Raw genomic sequence first — 17196 nt, forward strand, 5'->3', positions numbered from 1 at the left:
TTGGGTGAATTTAATTAAATATATAATTAGGTGATGTTGGTCCGCGTATAGTCAGAGTTTTTCTATCTGGCTCTTTTTTCAACGTTAATTCCGTCATTAGCAGTAATAGCGTTTAATTAATTTAAGTGCATTGTTATTAGATTTGATCACGAATTCAGCTATCTGCCACGTGGGGGCGGCAACGGTTGTATTTCCTGTACGTGCCACGTGTATTTTCTGTCGAATGAGCTTGTTGATAATGTCACGCGCCAAACTCTGACCGTGACTTGCACGTGCCAATAAAAATATGATCCACTAGCAACGTTCATATTTTGAGTGGAAAAGCGGGGAATCAAGAACGACAGCGTTTTAGCACTAAGTGGGGTGTTGGTTGTGTTAACTGTTAAGTAAGCTAAACAAAACTTAACCAAGAAAACCAATAAGATTCAATCAATCAAACAACATTTTTTGTAATTAAAAATAAATGATTAAAGGGAAAAAGGTATATTTCAAGTCAATCACATTATCTTAGTGAGAAAGAGATTTCCTTTTGTCCAGATTTTATCGTTTGTATGGTTTTTAGTATATATATACTTTGAATATTCCTATTCATAAAAGGATATTATTCCAAATCCTTCCTTGGCTAGAAAACTTTTAACTCCCAAAAAGGAAAATTTCCAAATCATTCGAGGGTTGTATAAAACTATATATCTGTGGATATCAGAGCGATAGATTAAAAAAAAAAACAAATTGAGAAAACATGGAGATGATGATGATCAAAGTGAGAGATCTAACAGGTACAGAAATCGATATCGAGATTAATGTAAAGGACTCGATTGCTTGGATCAAGGAACGGATCGAAGAGAAACAAGGCATTCATCCTTCTCAGCAGAAGCTCGTCTTCGCCGGGACACAACTTGCTGATGACGACCAAACCGCCAAACATTACGACCTCCAACCTGGTAGTCTAGTTCATCTCGCTCTTGCTGTTACAGGTGGTTAGGTTTTTTTGGTTGAACATGTCTCGGTTTATTATGTCTATTGTCTTTGGTTCTCTTTCTTTTTTTCTTTCTTATTTTTGGATTCCCCCATGTTAATTGGTTGTTGTGGTTCTACTAAATTCTGATTTTTGCCTACTTTTAGAGGAATTCGTTAGTTTTTTTCGTACTTTTGATTGAATTTTATGTAAGATTTTGAAATCTTTGTGAAACTCACTAAAAAAAACAGATGGCAAACCCCAATAGAAAAAAAAAAAAAAATCCAAAATTCTTGGCATTCTTTACAATTGATATTAAATAGGTCGGTTGTGATTTTATGAAATTCTGAACTTTGCCTACTTTGATTACTACTAGAACAATAAACATGCAAATAATCCGGTCTGGTATATCTGAATGTTACACCAAAATCTTTATCATATAAGGAAAAAACTCAACTCGAACGTTTTGATTCGAAACAGGATAACACAAAAATAGGATCAATGGGTTAAACCGTTACAAAAAGAAGAACAACCCATTGTTAATCGGTTTCTTTTAACCATCTCAATAAACCGAATCAAAACCGGACGGCAAAAAAAGAGTAGAAAGTAAAAAAATCATGAAATTTTATTATTATTGATCTTAATTATCATGCATGACACATACATTCTTTACATCTTGGGTAACGGTAAACGCTGCGTCCAGTAGGTCTAGCGGATACATGTTTTGTTTGTCTATTCGCTTTCCTTACTCTTTTCTCAAACACGTTCCACTCTATCGTACTGTTCTTCATCAATATGTCCGAAAGTCTCCGTTTGTTTGGTCTTATCGTCGGCATTTTCCCGCCTCCGTAATATATCCGATACCCCGATACTAGAGACGATAACTGACTCCCTGGATCCGTCATCGCAAACGCATCTGCCGCAGCACAAGCGATGAAATCTAAAGCCGCTAGCTACACCAAAAGGAACAACACATTGCAACGTTTTGAGGTCTTAAACGGATCAAATTAAGCGACATGGAAACGTTTTGCTTTTGTCTTATTACCTGAGATGAAAAGTTCTTGAATGGTTGTAGCTCGGATTGTGTTAGTAACTTCTCTTTGGTGACTAGGTTTGGGTATAAGCTTGTTAACACGGCTAACCGTCTTGATCCTCCATATATATTTGCGCCAGCTACAAAAACTCGGGTTTCACGGTTGAAGCCGAGACCCGCGAGCATAAGCACGGCTTCTTCTGGTGTTAACGGACAAAGTCCTTCCGTCCTCAACACATCAGCAGATGGGAACCTTAAATTACAACAGAAACCGAAACAGAGTAATTTAGGTTTAGGTTTGAAAACAAGGAAGAGGAAGCTTGAGTCTGAAGTAAAATTAGGAACTAACTTTTTTGTTTTAGTTAAAGTTGAAAGAGATGGAAAGTGTTTTTGGCGATAAGAATCCAACTCGTTCTGTTCTGTTTTGCCTCCTCCAAAGTAACATAGAGAGTGAGCCACCATGTCGATTTCAAACCGTAGATGGAGAGCAAGGTACTTAGAAGAAGAAGCACCCTCCTGCTGCAAAGGAGGATCAGACGACTTATTATTGTCCAAGACTGAGGAAGCGAATTTAGGACCAAGAAGATGTTGATCAAGAGGTGCAACGTAAGATCCGCTTCCCCGTAATCTCCTCACAAGCAAAGCCGCAGTTTCTTGTATTCTCGGGATGAAGTTTAGCGCGTGAAAGTTACATCTGCACCGAAGCCTCTACTTCCAAAAAAGTTTAGCACAAAGAAGCTAATTATAACTAGAGATAGCAATGGAGAGGACTGAAAGAATTATCTACCTGTAACTCAAACGGCATTGGATCAAAGGCTAAGCGGTTTCCGAATCCGACAAAATGGACTACTCCGTTCTTGAGTAGTATAGGGAGAATATGTTGCATATAGAAGTCTGGTTTGGCTTCTTTCATCATTTCTATATCTGTCACCTTAAGAGAGATAAAAGTAACAACAACGTGAACAAAAAGAAAAAACAAAGATGAGACTTGAACGCATCAAGGTTAGGGAGAGAATATATGTAAAACTCACGACACTGCCGATTGGTTCAAGATCCAAAGACTGAAGTTTTGTTGGTAGTTCCTTTACTATCCGAATATCGGGAGACAAATACTTCATAAAATGTTCCTCTTGGTAGATATCTCCAAACTGACTATATGAAGTATCAAAGTTCAATACATTCCGTTACAAATGTTATAAAAGCCAAGGTCTTCTGTCGTAAGTATGATTTGAAATGTTTTAGATAGTTTGAGATAGAGGACGGAGAGCTTACAATAGTTACCTTGCATCTGTCCAAACGTCACTTAACATGAACTTGGGAATGACGAGAGTCGCATTGAGCAGTCGAGCTACAACAACAATGTTACATACCTGTGAAGAAATGAAATAGTTATAGTCCACTAGAGAAATTTTAAATATATATTGTAGGACGAGGAGAAGAAAACTTACAGCAACTCTTTGTTGATTAATCCCTCCGTTTGCAGTTACCATTATATATCCATTTTTGCCATCTAAATTTCACGAAACATAAAACTCCATATGAAACAAGCTTTAATCCAAGTTTAAAGAGAGAGAGGGAGAGAAAAATTAAAGAAACCATTAGGAGTCCAAGAACGTTGCTCAGCGCAAGGCTTCCATGCCGAAGCTTGTTCCCTTGGCTCCTGCCATAAGTCTTTTGGCTCAAGTTTGTTCTGCCCAAAATCAAACACCATTACAATTAATAATCGTTACCATGCGAAATAGGACTAAGAGTAACAAAACAGTGTTATGGCGAAAGGAAATATAAGATTGGTTTTTGAAGAATACATTTACCTCTCCCAAAGCATGAGAAGCCAAACTCAACATCCGACCATATGTTCCATTATATTTCCTCTTTGATTTTTCAAACCTTTTACGCTCTTCCTTCTGATTCACACAACAACAGATCGAATAAAACTTTAAGATTAGACAAAGAAAAAAAAACACAAATATTTTTGTATGTGAAAAGAGTGTAACACAAGAAACATAAGTAATTATAGAAGAAACAGGTCATTGACCTGTGAAAGAATCAGTTTTGGGTTCCGGTTAGGGTTCTTAGAGAGTCCTCTTCGAAGCCAGACACGACCTTCGTGAAGGCGAGAGAGCATGAACCAATTAACAAGGCAAAATAAACCCAAAATTGCGATAACGCCAATGGCTGCTTTAGCTGTTTGTCTCTCGGAACAAGCTCGTATTGATCTCTTCTTGTTCCCTCGCTTTATCGTTTGTTTTGGATTGATCAGGTCTCCGGCGAATGCAGAACACCGGATCGGGCCTAGACGCGGCGAATGAGAGGGTGTACCACCGTAGACGTGAAGATCAGGTGACTCGGGTCTCTCTTCGTCGTCAAGTCTCTCTTGTCCCATGATCAACAAAAGTCTCATTTTGTTTGTCTCTCTCTCCTCTCTCTGTGTCTGAATCGACAAAGGGGGAGAGAGAGACTAAACTAAAGGATCGATGTAAGAAATTGCCATAAATAAGAAAACGAAAGCTTTGCCGAATTTAACGATGACAGTGAGAGAGAGAAAGAGATTATTTGAATTTCAGTGAGTCTATATGTTATTTTCTTCGTTCGAAACTTCGAATATCATTAACGTTTAATCTTAGTTTAATTTTAGACCCATATGCATGCATGCTGAAATTTATATCCTCGTTGTCTCTCCATACAGTTTAGCTATGGACAGAAAACTACACGTTCTGTAATAAACCATAAACAGATTTGCAAATATCAAAACAAAAAATAACTAAATTCTACTAACAATGCTACTTGACAGAATATATGGACTAACTATAGGTTTTAGGATCTATCTATCTATAAACGTTTTTACTATACATATAAAGTTAAGTCATAAGGGCATCTTTAAAGGTAGATCAGTTGTGATGATCTTAGAAACACTAAAATAATTAAATAATAGTCTATATTTAAGAACACACATTCAACAGTTCTTATATAAGAACAATTTTCAATTACTTAAGAACAGTTATACCCACTATTCAACATTTTTATTACTTTAAAATCCTTAAGAACACAATATGTGTTGTAGCAATAAAGATGACCTAAGTGTTATATCGCTTTCAATTTAGCAGATCTAGTAGAATACCCATTAACAAAACCAATCTACCAGTAGATGATTTATTTTAAAATTGATGAATTAGTGCATGCATGGGACCTTGATGTATCTTTAGAGCCTAACTTTTAATTGGCTTAAAAGAAAAGTTGGCCATAAATTACATCTAAATTCTACAAAGTAGAAAGATTTTTGATTTTAAAGTTACAACTACCATTTGATGATTTTTGACTTTAGAACTTGGTATTAAATTTAGAACCCTGACCTTGATGTATCTCTAAAGCTTATCATCATTTTAGCTATTTCTTTTAAGGTGCGTAAAGAATTATTGTAACCTTCAAAGCAACCATTTGTCGATTCTAATAGCTTAAAATTTTCTAGGTTTTGGGAGTCTTAAATATTTGGGTTTGTTACTCTAAATGAAGACGTAACATGACGACTAGGGTTTTGCTAAGATGCTCTGGCGGCGATCTCATCCTCTTACAATAGCAACCTTAGATCTCTTTCAGCAATTGGTCTTTGCCTTTCTTGCTGTTCATTAGGCCTTTGTGGCTTCGTTTTCTTCGTTGTAAAATACAGATATGGTCAGTGAACTTTTCCTAGTTTCCAGATCTATTTTGTGGTTACGAGTTGAGTTGGGTCCTAAGAGCTGCAGTCATGAATCGACCAAGGAAAAAGAAGGAGCTGTCTCTTATGGAAGAACTAAGGGAACGAAACCTGCTCAACGAAGGTGAAGAGGTAGAAATCCCAGATCTACAGAATAATGATTTGATAGAGGAGAACTCGATGAGTGTGGTTGTTCGCTGTCTGAATCCTACAGCTCATAAGGTTGGGGGATTAGTTAAAGCTCTGCCTGCTATTTGGGGTCTTGATGATAGAGTTCGTGGAAGAGGAGTGGGAGATAACCGTGTCCAGTTTATCTTTGAAACGGAAGGCGACCTTTATCATGTCTTGTATAGAGGCCCGTGGTTTGTTAATGGGTGGATAGTCTCGCTGGATCAATGGAAACCCAATCCTGGACCAGATTTTCTCAATAAAATCCTTTTCTGGGTCCGAATAAGAAACATACCTATCCATCTGTTAAAGAAGCAGGCAGTGGAGAGTATTATTGAACCTCGGGGCAAAGTGGAAGCGATTGAGTTACATGCAAAAAACTCAAATTCGTTGGAGTATGTGAGGGCTAGAGCTTGGTATAAGGCGGATGAACCGCTTGAGTTTGTCAAGAATGCAAGATTCTCTACGGGAGAAGTGGTCAAAGTGGAGTTAGAATACGAAAAGCTCCTGAAAGTATGCTTCTTGTGTATGAGGCTCACGCATGATCAATCCAACTGTCCTATGTTGGTACAGAAGTCAGCTTCAAAAAGAGGAAATAGGAAGGATTTCCCCAATGACGCGAGAAATATCAAAGGTAAAGGGAAGGATGTCCAGCTGATGGATAATGTGGTCGCACCTGTGAATTCTGAACCCCCTATCCCTAGTAAGAAAGCAAAGGATAGGCTGCAATGGCCCGGAGGTAGTGAGCAAAGGAAACAGTCTAGAGCTGTCCAGGAGTGGAGACCAAAAAGGCTTGTAATTCAACAAGACATGACAGAGGAAGGTATAGCGGAAGGTTTATCAAAGGGGGATGGACCGAAGAGTTCAGGTGAATCCATTTGCTCTCCTTCAAAGAAGAGACGTCTCAGTAATAGTGGGGAAAGAAAGTCGAAGAAAGCAAAAACTGGGGACATATCTTCGGTCTTTGAAAGATTGGGAAGCAGTGGAGATTCTGGAGGAAAGAAGAAGAATTCCCCTACTGTCTTTGATAGATTGGGTTCACACGCGGCTAGTTCGAGTCCTAAGTCAGGGGCGTCTGTTTCGATATCTTCTCATTCTGCTCATGTAGCTGATTATCTGTCGAATCATTCTGCTCAAGTAGCAGCTAAGTCTTCAGTTCTCTTCAAGGAATCTGGAGCAAAATTGAAAGAAGGGTTGATGTTTAATTCTAACCCTTCAAAATCAATATGAGAATATTGAGCTGGAACTGTCAGGGGGTGGGGAATACCCCTACAGTTCGACACCTGAGGGAAGTACGCGGTCGGTACTTTCCGGAGGTCACATTCCTTTGTGAGACCAAGAATAAAAGAAATTATTTGGAGAATGTCTTAAACCATTTGGGTTATTTTGATTTACACACGGTGGAGCCAGTTGGTAAGAGTGGGGGTTTGGCCTTGATGTGGAGAGAGTCAGTTTCGATAAAGGTCCTGCAGGCAGACAAACGAATGATAGATACATCGGTCAACTGGCAGGGTAAGGAATTTTACTTAACATGTATCTATGGTGAGCCAGTTCAAAGTGAGAGAGGCAGATTATGGGAAAGACTCTCTCGCATTGGAGTGAATAGAAGAGGCCCTTGGCTGCTAACGGGAGACTTCAATGAATTGGTCGATCCTTCAGAGAAGATTGGTGGTCCAATAAGAAGGGATGCGACTTGTGCTGAATTTAGACAGATGCTCTCTGTGTGTGGCTTATGGGAGATAAAACACACGGGCTATCAATTTTCCTGGTATGGAAACAGAAATGATGAGTTGGTACAATGTCGGTTGGATAGGACAGTGGCTAATCAGATTTGGATGGAGTTATTTCCTCAAGCTTAGGCTGAGTACCTCCAAAAAGTGAGTTCGGATCATAGTCCACTTATTACGAGTTTGATGGGTGAACATAGAAAGCAGTGGGCTGGCTTTAAGTATGATCAAAGATGGATAAGTAGGGAAGGGTTTAAAGAGGTCATTTCTGCTTTCTGGAATAAAAGAGGCTCGGCTTCTCATGAATCAATGATGCACAGAATTGCTGAATGCCGCAAGGTAATATCCAAATGGAAGAGAGAGAATACGCCTAGCTCTGCAAGAAGGATACATGATCTTCACCATCAAATAGACTTGACTACTCGACAGCATCCCTTGAACAATCAGGAGTTAATCCGACTCAAGAAAGATCTAAATGCTGAGTATCATCATGAGGAGACGTATTGGAAGGACAAAAGTCGAATCACTTGGCTCAACAATGGAGACAAGAACACTAAGTTCTTTCATGCTACAACAAAGAACAAAAGGGCTCAAAATAGGATTCAGAGGCTTGTAGATGATGATGGCAAGGCGTGGTATGCAGATATGGATTTGGGTCGGTTGGCAGAGAGATATTTTAGACTCCTATTTACCTCCGAGGACATAGGGCACAAAGTTACAGATCAACTGGGAGAGGGGAATAAGGTATCACAGGTTGAGAATGATCAGTTACTAAAGGAGGTAACCTTGGCAGAGGTCAAACGTGCTGTCTTTGGTATTAATCCGAGTAAATGTCCTGGGCCTGATGGCATGACAGGACACTTTTATCAACAGCACTGGGATGTATTGGGAGAACATTTGTTAAAGATGGTTCAAGGCTTTTTCAGCTCTGGTAGTATGGATAGAGAGATGAATAAGACTAACATATGTCTAATCCCAAAGAAGATGAAAGCAGAGAGACTGTCTGAGTTCAGGCTAATTAGTCTTGGTAATGTAGTCTACAAGATCATTGCGAAAGTCTTAGCTAATCGGCTTAAGAAGGTGTTGCCAGGAGTAGTGTCAGAAACTCAAGCTGCCTTTATTAAAGGGAGACTAATCACGGACAACATTCTTGTTGCACACGAGCTCCTCCATGCGCTGGATTCACCAAACAAATGTTCAGAGGAGTTCATAGCCATAAAAACTGACATATCCAAAGCGTTTGATAGAGTAGAATGGTCATTTCTACAGGATACTTTAAAGCTGCTGGGCTTTTCAGAGAAATGGATTGAACTAATCATGGCTTGTGTGGGAACAGTTAATTATCAGGTTTTAATCAATGGAGCACCTCATGGAGAAATCAATCCGACCAGAGGCTTGCGCCAAGGAGACCCTTTGTCTCCTTACTTATTCGTCTTGTGCTCTGAAATACTGGTACGTATGTTGCAAGAGGCGGAGAGTGAAAGCAGGATCACAGGGCTGAAAGTTGCTAGGGGTGCCCCTCCAGTCTCTCATCTCCTATTTGCGGACGATAGTATCTTTTATTGCAAGGAGAAAGATGAAGAACTCCAACATTTGATCAGCATTTTGGATGAATATAGCCTCGCATCAGGTCAGCGCATTAACTACCAAAAGTCCAGTATTTACTTTGGGAAGAATATTCCTCAAGAGAGGCGTGACCATATAAAGACCTTAACAAGCATCATTGAGGAAGGGGGTGAAGGCTTCTATTTGGGTTTACCAGAGACTTTTGGTGGTTCCAAGATTACCAATCTAAGATTTCTTAAGGAGAGACTGCAACAAAAAGTCTCGGGTTGGCAGATAAACTTTCTTTCTTTTGGTGGTAAAGAGATTCTCCTGAAGGCGGTAGCAATGGCGTTGCCTACTCACACAATGTCATGTTTTAAGTTGCCAAAGAAAGTCTATCAGCAATTAGTATCAGTTATGGCTGACTTTTGGTGGAGGAATAATAAGGAATCAAGAGGCATGCATTGGAAAGCCTGGGAAGATCTTAGCAAGCCAAAAAAAGAAGGAGGCCTGGGATTTAAGGATGTTGAAGCTTATAATGTTGCTCTCCTGGGTAAACAACTTTGGCGAATGTTGACTTGCCCTGACACGCTTTTGGCTAAGGTATTTAAGAGTCGCTATTTCCGTCACTCAAACCCTCTTTTGGCAAAGCTTGGCTCCCGACCTTCTTTTGCATGGAGAAGTATCCACGCATCACAAGAACTGCTGCGGCAGGGTGCAAGAGCCATAATTGGTAATGGAGAATCTGTCGACCTATGGCATGATCAATGGCTTCACTCCAAACCTGCCCGGAGTATCCAGCAGGTTAACAATGTACACCCAAATTTGCACTCTACAGTCTCAAAACTGGTGAAGGTTAAAGATATAATGGAGGAAGATAGATGGACTTGGAGAAGGGATCTTTTGGACATGCTATTTGATGAGGAAGACAGGAACTTAATTGAAAATATACGGCCTGTTGGAGGTAATAAGGCGGATGGGTATACTTAGGATTATGCAAGAACAGGACAATACTCGGTAAAGTCTGGATATTGGGTTCTCACTCAGATCATTAAAATCCAGAAAAGCCCTCAGGAAGTGACCCAACCTAGTCTGAATCCTCTCATCAGTCAGGTATGGAAAACAAAAGCAAGTCCAAAGGTACAACATTTCCTCTGGAGATGTCTCTCAAATTGTCTCTCTGTGGCAAAGAATCTGTCTTACTGTCACCTTTCTCGTGATGCATACTGTGTACGGTGCCCTCATGAAGAAGAAACGACGAATCACCTTTTGTTTCAATGCACTTATGCCAGACAGTTTTGGGCGTTATCTCCTGTTCCTGCACCTCCAGGAGGGAGTTGGTCTAACTCCCTTTATGCCAATATGCCTATGTCCTGAATGTTGCCTCGCTCTATCCGCAAAGAGATGATCTGGATAAGAATGTACCTTGGATGCTCTGGAGACTCTGGAAATCTCGCAATGAGCTAATATTTAAAGGTAAAGATTTTAATACTCAGGATACAATGGTGAAGGCGTTAGAGGATGCAGATGAATGGGAGCAGCGAAATGGGAATGATTTAGTACCTAATGGCCACCCTGCACCGAGAAGGAATGAAGATGTTAAGTGGGAACCTCCCCCGAGAGAGTGGGTTAAATGTAATACAGATGGAGCCTGGAGTGGAGAAGATACAACGGGTGGAACAGGGTGGGTCCTTCGTAGTGAACGTGGAGATGTACTGTGGATGGGAGCACAGGCCATTAGATGTGCAAGATCAGCAATGGAGGTAGAGATGGAAGCAATGCGAGGGGCAATAAGCTCAATGAACCATTTGGGTTATACAAGGATCATCTTTGAATCGGATTCTCTGGGCTTGGTTAATTTGTTAAACAGTGAGGAAATTTGGCCAGCATATGCTCCCCTTCTCTACGATATAAAAGGTCTGCTCTCGTCTCTGCAAGAATTCAAAATTGTGTATGCTTCAAGAGTCTGTAATTGTGTGGCTGACCGAGTAGCAAGGGAATCTCTCTCCTTTGGGAGTTATGATCCTAAGTTATACTCGACAATGCCTTTATGGGTTAAGCAATTTGTAATGGTGGATAAACAGAGTGTAATCTGTTAGGTGAATGAAAGTTGTTGTTGAGAAAAAAAAAAAAAAAATAGCTTAAAATTTTCTAAAATAGAACCACAAAGAACTTTGTATTGGTCACTCCGACTTGAGAACTGTGTATTAAATTTAGGCTCTGTCGTCCATATTAAAAATTATCTTATATGTTGGAAGAAATCACAACCGAAAAGGTACGGGGACGTAGGATTCAAGATAGAAAGAGACTAAATGCGACATTTATAAAGAAAACAGAAAGCAAGGGAATGGTGGTTGGTCGAGAGCCTATTGAGCCCCGGTGGTTGGTCGAGAGCCTATTGAGCCCCGAGTTCGAGAAGTAGTGTGTGGCTGAGAGCTTCTGAACCAGGCCCTGTGAATTGGATCGGACCTGCAATAATATTTCCACAAATAGTACATTAAGAATCCAAGACAACAAGGTGTTTTGCTTTAAAACAAAAAAAGTTTGCAACGAACCTGGGCTGATGTATCGGTTCTTCAATGCCCATTCCTCACGCAGCGATGCAAATTTCTTAAAAGGTGCACCTGCAGATTCCAAGAAATCAATTAGCAAAGACCATTAAACCGCCATATCAACAACTATGAGAAGAGAAAGGAATCAAAGGGTCACCTTCAAGTTCCACCATTGCTTTCTTGATCACAGGCTTGAACTTACCTGCAAGTTGATATCAACTCGATTTTTTAATACCTATACATTTCAAATGTGTCTTTAGTAAACTCTATTGATTTATATTCTTACCGTGTCTCCTCTCGACATCCATCAAGGCAGTCAAAGCAGTCCCACCTACGGTCCAGTCCTCCACAGGAGCAGCCAAGTTCCCGACCTGCACCAATAAGTTACTAATCTCAATCTAAGCACAAACTAGTTTACCAAAGGCTGTTTCAATCAACATATACATGAGAAACAGAGGGAAAACTGATTTGACTGAAAATGGTGGAGTACAAACCGAAGAAATAAGTCCGGTTTTCCCACTGTTGAGGAGTGCTCCAGCGCCATAACCGAGTGCATAACAGTATGTAGCATCAAAGTTTGTAGGCAAGCCGCATCTTCCTTCATACCTGGTTCAAAACAATAAATTGAGCTTCTTTTCTTCGCAAGATGCAGCGATATATAGGGACTTGGTTCATTGAAATAACAAAATGAGAGAAAGTACCCGAAGAAATGAGACTGTCCCATGAATTGTCCCTTGTATGCACCAACTTGCTTTCTTTTCTCCAATTCAGTTTCAACCATTTGAATAAGCATCTTCTCAGTCTCAATCTTGGCCACCTATCAAGATGTAGGAACAATATATATATCAATAATCCATGAGAGATGAAACTCATTGCGTCTTAGTGGAACGACAATAAGAGGCAACAGGACAATAATCAATTACCTGGACATTTCCATGTGGGTCTCTCTCGAGCATCAGCTGCTCCTGAATCGCTTCAGGCAGAAGATCAAACAGCTTCAATGATTGCTCGGTGAGCTTCTTCTTCCAAAGCCCATTTTCATCTACAACCTCATTTGCCAAAATCTCATTCAGTTCGGCGATCAGCTCTTGGACCTAAGAAGTCATAAATTATAGTAATCATCAGTTGAGAAAAGCAATCATATTAATTGGCTTGAAAGTGGTATATTCTATTATCTGACGCAAAAAAACGCACCTCGGGGATAAAATCGATCAGACCTTCTGGAATCAGTATGACACCATAGTTGTAACCAAGTTCAGCACGTTTGCAGATAACATCTACCATGTAGTCCGTGACATTCTTCAAAGTCTGCTTCTGGGCGGACACCTGCAATAGAGTATTTCCAGATCAAAGCTAAGTAAATATAGACTGATTTCTACTGAGACTTGTCACCAAAATGAATCTGATATGCAGTCTAATTCTAACATCAGTAAGACTCAAATAACTTTAAGGTGATTTGAAGTCAAACAAGGGCGTACCTCTTCTCCAATAATTGTTATGTTAGGGTGAGTTTGTAATGCACACTCAAGTGTAATGTGGGAAGCAGCTCGGCCCATAAGTCGTACAACTGCAATGAAAATGTGTACAACATTGCAAGCCATCAGTAATCAAATAGGGCACGACAGAAATAATGCAACTTCAAGAATTTCTGTTAACCAATTACTTACAATGATAATACTTTCCAGTTGACCTTGCATCAATCATGACATTTCCAATCATTTCAGAGTAAATCTGCATAAGCAATAAAACGTTTCAATAAGCTTCTTTCAAACTATTTTTTCTGGTGGAATAAGCAATTAGATTCTTGTCAAGGAATAAAATCAATATCATACAATTACTTATGTAACAATTAGCGTAGGGAAAGCAAGGAAAGTCCAGAATAAATTTGATCAAAACGGAATCTCACCTTGCAAGCTGTATCAAACCCAAAACTAGTAGGAACCTCTTTGCATTTCAAATCACCATCAATGGTCTTGGGGCACCCAATGACTCGGGTTTTCAAGTTCTTACTCCTAATAATACAAGTAAAAAGTAAGTCAAATGCTGAATCAATAGAGCATTAAAGATTCCGTTCACATGAATCTTCAAAAACAACAACTTTACACTAGGATAAATAAGTTACAACAACAGACATGAAACAAATTTGACTGCCAGTTTTACCTGAAGTTTTCAGCAAGGAGGCAAGCATTGGTGTTGGAGTCATCTCCACCGATAACCACCAAACCATCCAAATCGAGCTTCTTTGCTGTTTCTTCAGCTTGTTTAAACTGCACATGTAAGCCATTTATAATTACTCACTGCGTGGAATAGAGGCTTTGGCAGCAGTAACAAACTAACAATTCTTTTAAAAGCAGCAAAAAAAATACTCAACCTGGTCAGGTGTTTCAATCTTGTCTCTTCCACTGCAGATCATGTCAAAACCACCCTGTTGAAACCGAAAGAATTATAACCACATTGACATAAAAAGACAAGCACAAGGACTTATTATGCTCTACTATATGTGAATCATTATAGTGTAAATGTTAATCGCTTTCATTTAAACTGAGTTGAAAAAAAATGATGAAAATTCTAACACCCCAAATCAATCACAAAGCCCGTGAGAAGGATCCATAAACTAAAAACAGACCCAAGTACCTGGTTTCTGTAAGGCTGAATGTATTCAGCATTCAACTCAACATATTTGCACTTCATGATACCAGCTGGACCACCCTTGAACCCGTAAAATGTGCTACCTTTGGCACGCTCTTGCAGGTAATCTAATTCAAGAGTGAGCAATGTCAGCTAAAAAATTCCATGAAAATCATAATTTAACACACACATAAATAAGTCTTTGAAACCCTTACCAAACAGTCCAGATATAACATTGTGCCCACCAGGTGCTTGACCACCGGACAAAACAACCCCAATCTTCAACTTCTGTGCAGAAGTAGGTGCATTCTGATCTGGAACCACTGCTACAGATGGCTGGCCATATAGACCCGGAAACAACTTCGCTATCTCATCTGCAATCATATCAAAAACAACACTAAATCCTCCACAACACTCTTATATAATAACTCTATAAACCACAGATCTGTAACAAAGTTCTCAAAACTCCTCAAGAGCCATTACATAAATTACAGTTCAATCAATTTTTTCTCACCAAACTAAACAAGATCTAGATCAAGCAACTCGATACACAAATCCAAAATCATCAGATCAGAAGCCCTAACCTGGATTCCCGGCGGCGGTACTAGCGGGACCTTCGACGATTTTGAAAGCTCCTTTAAGAACAGAAGGCAAAGGAAGAGCGTTGTTAATACGGCTTGATTGAACTTCGCTGTAAACCGAGGCACGTCCTTTCGCCGGAGCGTTCTCCGAAGATACGGCGGCGGCGGCGAGATCTCGGGTAACGGCAAGAGCAGGGGCCATTGCTATGGGTTTCACCTAACTCGCTTGTTTCGTTTCGAACAAAGCTTTTATAACTTCCCTCTCCTTTGCTTTCACAGCGTCAATGGAGTTCACTTCGAGGTCTCCGCATTGGGGTTGGTGTAAATTTATACTCTTGACCCAAAGGGTATATTCCGCAATTAAATTGCCTCATCCTACAAGGCAAAGGGTATTTTAGGGTATCATTAGTCGCAATTTCTCTTAGGGGTATTTTTAATAAAAAATTAAAAAATAATAATAAAGAGAAACAACAGTTGAGGAACATTAATAACTCGTTTCTTATTTTTCAGATTTTTTATTAAATATATAATAATATTAAAACAAAACTAATTAAAATACATCATCATTTTTTAATAAAAGAGAAGTACACAACATAGTTTTTGTAGACTTTATAATTTTAATAAATAGTTACCAATGGTTACAAATAGGTTATCGATAGGTTATAAATTAATCTATATATTAATATTAATTAATGGTTACACCTAAATATTAGGGATATTCCAAATTGATAATTGATATATTAATAGTAACAAATAAAGTCATAGATATTCCAAACTGTATTTTTGGAAGATTTTAGTTTTATATCACGTTGTTCCCAAAGATCTTTAAAACAATATTACAAATTTATTTTCCACATATTTTATCGATAGACCACAACATTAACCAAAGATATTTTAAACACAATATTACAAATTTATTTTCCGCATATTTTATCGATAGACCACAACATTAACCAAAGATATATTAAGAAATTGATAGATTGATTGGTTACAAGTTAATTACAGTAAAACCTCTATAAATTAATAATGTTGGGACCAAGACATTTTATTAATTTATAGTGATATTAATTTATCTATAAATTAATAATTATTATTTTATAATGTAAATTAATAATTATTAATTTATAGGTATATTTTTAATTGTTTAATTTTTAAAAAATTAAATTGAGACAATTGTTGCATAATAAGATTAGAATTTTGGATGTTGTAAATTTTATGGTATTAGAATTGAATTTGAAATAATTAAAAAATATTATTGACAATGAATTACAAATATTATAGACATATTCACTTATACAAACGACATAAATATTCAAATATATGAATAAGAATATCAATAATCATATTTTAATAGTCTATCAAACTATCAAAATGTAATGATGCATATTTAGAAAGTGAAAACTTTAAAAAGTTTTAGCTGTTTTATGAAATGTTATAGAATATTTTATATCATTATAGTTTGAAGATACAACAAAACAATTATTTTATAGATATGAGGTTTAAGAGAAACATAATTTACTATATCAGCATATATATATATATTTACATGATTATTAATTTATGATATTATTGGGACCATATTTTACATGAGTATTTCAAAAAAATATTATTTTATTATCTTATCGAATTTTATTATTTTTTACACTGTCCCGACTTGGGACTAGCAAAATTTATTAATTTATAGTGTTTATTAATTTATAAAGTATTAATTTATAGAGGTTTTACTGTAGTAGGTTACAAGATAGAATACGAAATAAAATTTAACCAGTGTTATAGCACGAATACTTATCTAAAATCATTAACAATATAAAACTTACAAAATATGTGTTTTTTTCGAGCATTCATATTTAACATATGATTTCATTGCATAATTTTTATCCAAAATTTTTTTAAAAAATAATAACATAAATTATATTTTATGTAAAAAGTACAATATAAATAAAATGAATTTCAACTCATACTCTAGCACGAATTATATTTAATACGTTTCTTGTGTCCACGGCATGCTCTATGACGTTCGTCACTTAAGGCCCAATTATTCGAATATAGGCTTTTGAGCCTTATGATTTTAGCTCCTATTTGTAGCTTCCTTCTAAAAATATTTGTATCTATATCATATGTGAAAACATTAAAGTACCTATCTGGTACAATTATATTATGAAGATGTAAGATATATATACTATGTCTTATCTTGGTGAAGTTAATCTAAGTTTTAAGCTCATAATATTGTCTTTTTTTTTTTTGTCAACCTCATATTATGGTTGTGTAAGGTAAATACAAGAAAAAATAGTTTCCTTTATTCATAAATTAAAGCCA

At 37.8% G+C, this 17196-nt stretch overlaps 4 protein-coding genes across 8 annotated transcripts; 2 read left to right on the plus strand and 2 right to left on the minus strand.

Annotated features, from left to right (window-relative positions):
* LOC109130188 (ubiquitin-like protein 1) lies at positions 749-992 on the plus strand. Its single transcript, XM_019239388.1, has one exon. The coding sequence runs from the start codon at positions 749-751 to the stop codon at positions 980-982; it is 234 nt and encodes a 77-aa protein (XP_019094933.1). The 3' UTR covers positions 983-992.
* On the minus strand, positions 1563-4445 carry LOC104755460 (uncharacterized protein At1g04910-like). Of its 5 annotated transcripts, none has more exons than XM_010477846.2 (10): positions 4024-4445; positions 3800-3892; positions 3585-3678; positions 3437-3498; positions 3270-3358; positions 3020-3140; positions 2776-2919; positions 2338-2696; positions 2001-2241; positions 1563-1908 (listed from the first exon to the last, which is right to left on the minus strand). In XM_010477846.2, exons 1-10 carry the CDS (start codon positions 4387-4389, stop codon positions 1603-1605), a joined length of 1875 nt encoding a protein of 624 aa, XP_010476148.1. In that variant the 5' UTR covers positions 4390-4445; the 3' UTR covers positions 1563-1602. The 5 variants fall into 5 exon arrangements, with proteins under 5 accessions (XP_010476148.1, XP_010476147.1, XP_010476151.1 ...); XM_010477845.2 differs by having other exon boundaries at positions 3794-3892; XM_010477849.1 differs by lacking the exons at positions 3437-3498; positions 3585-3678; positions 3800-3892; positions 4024-4445 and having other exon boundaries at positions 3020-3136; positions 3270-3354.
* Positions 10622-11218, plus strand: LOC104759181. Its single transcript, XM_010482137.1, has one exon. It carries the CDS (start codon positions 10622-10624, stop codon positions 11216-11218), a length of 597 nt encoding a protein of 198 aa, XP_010480439.1.
* On the minus strand, positions 11313-15198 carry LOC104755462 (pyrophosphate--fructose 6-phosphate 1-phosphotransferase subunit beta 1). Its single transcript, XM_010477851.2, has 16 exons — positions 14884-15198; positions 14515-14673; positions 14306-14427; positions 14043-14096; positions 13832-13938; positions 13578-13683; positions 13339-13402; positions 13150-13238; positions 12866-12997; positions 12595-12765; positions 12373-12488; positions 12166-12277; positions 11958-12042; positions 11829-11873; positions 11675-11743; positions 11313-11588 (listed from the first exon to the last, which is right to left on the minus strand). The coding sequence occupies exons 1-16, from the start codon at positions 15080-15082 to the stop codon at positions 11515-11517; spliced, it is 1704 nt and encodes a 567-aa protein (XP_010476153.1). The 5' UTR covers positions 15083-15198; the 3' UTR covers positions 11313-11514.

Source organism: Camelina sativa, chromosome 17 (genome assembly GCF_000633955.1).
Source record: "Camelina sativa cultivar DH55 chromosome 17, Cs, whole genome shotgun sequence".
NCBI classification, from domain to species: domain Eukaryota; kingdom Viridiplantae; phylum Streptophyta; class Magnoliopsida; order Brassicales; family Brassicaceae; genus Camelina; species Camelina sativa.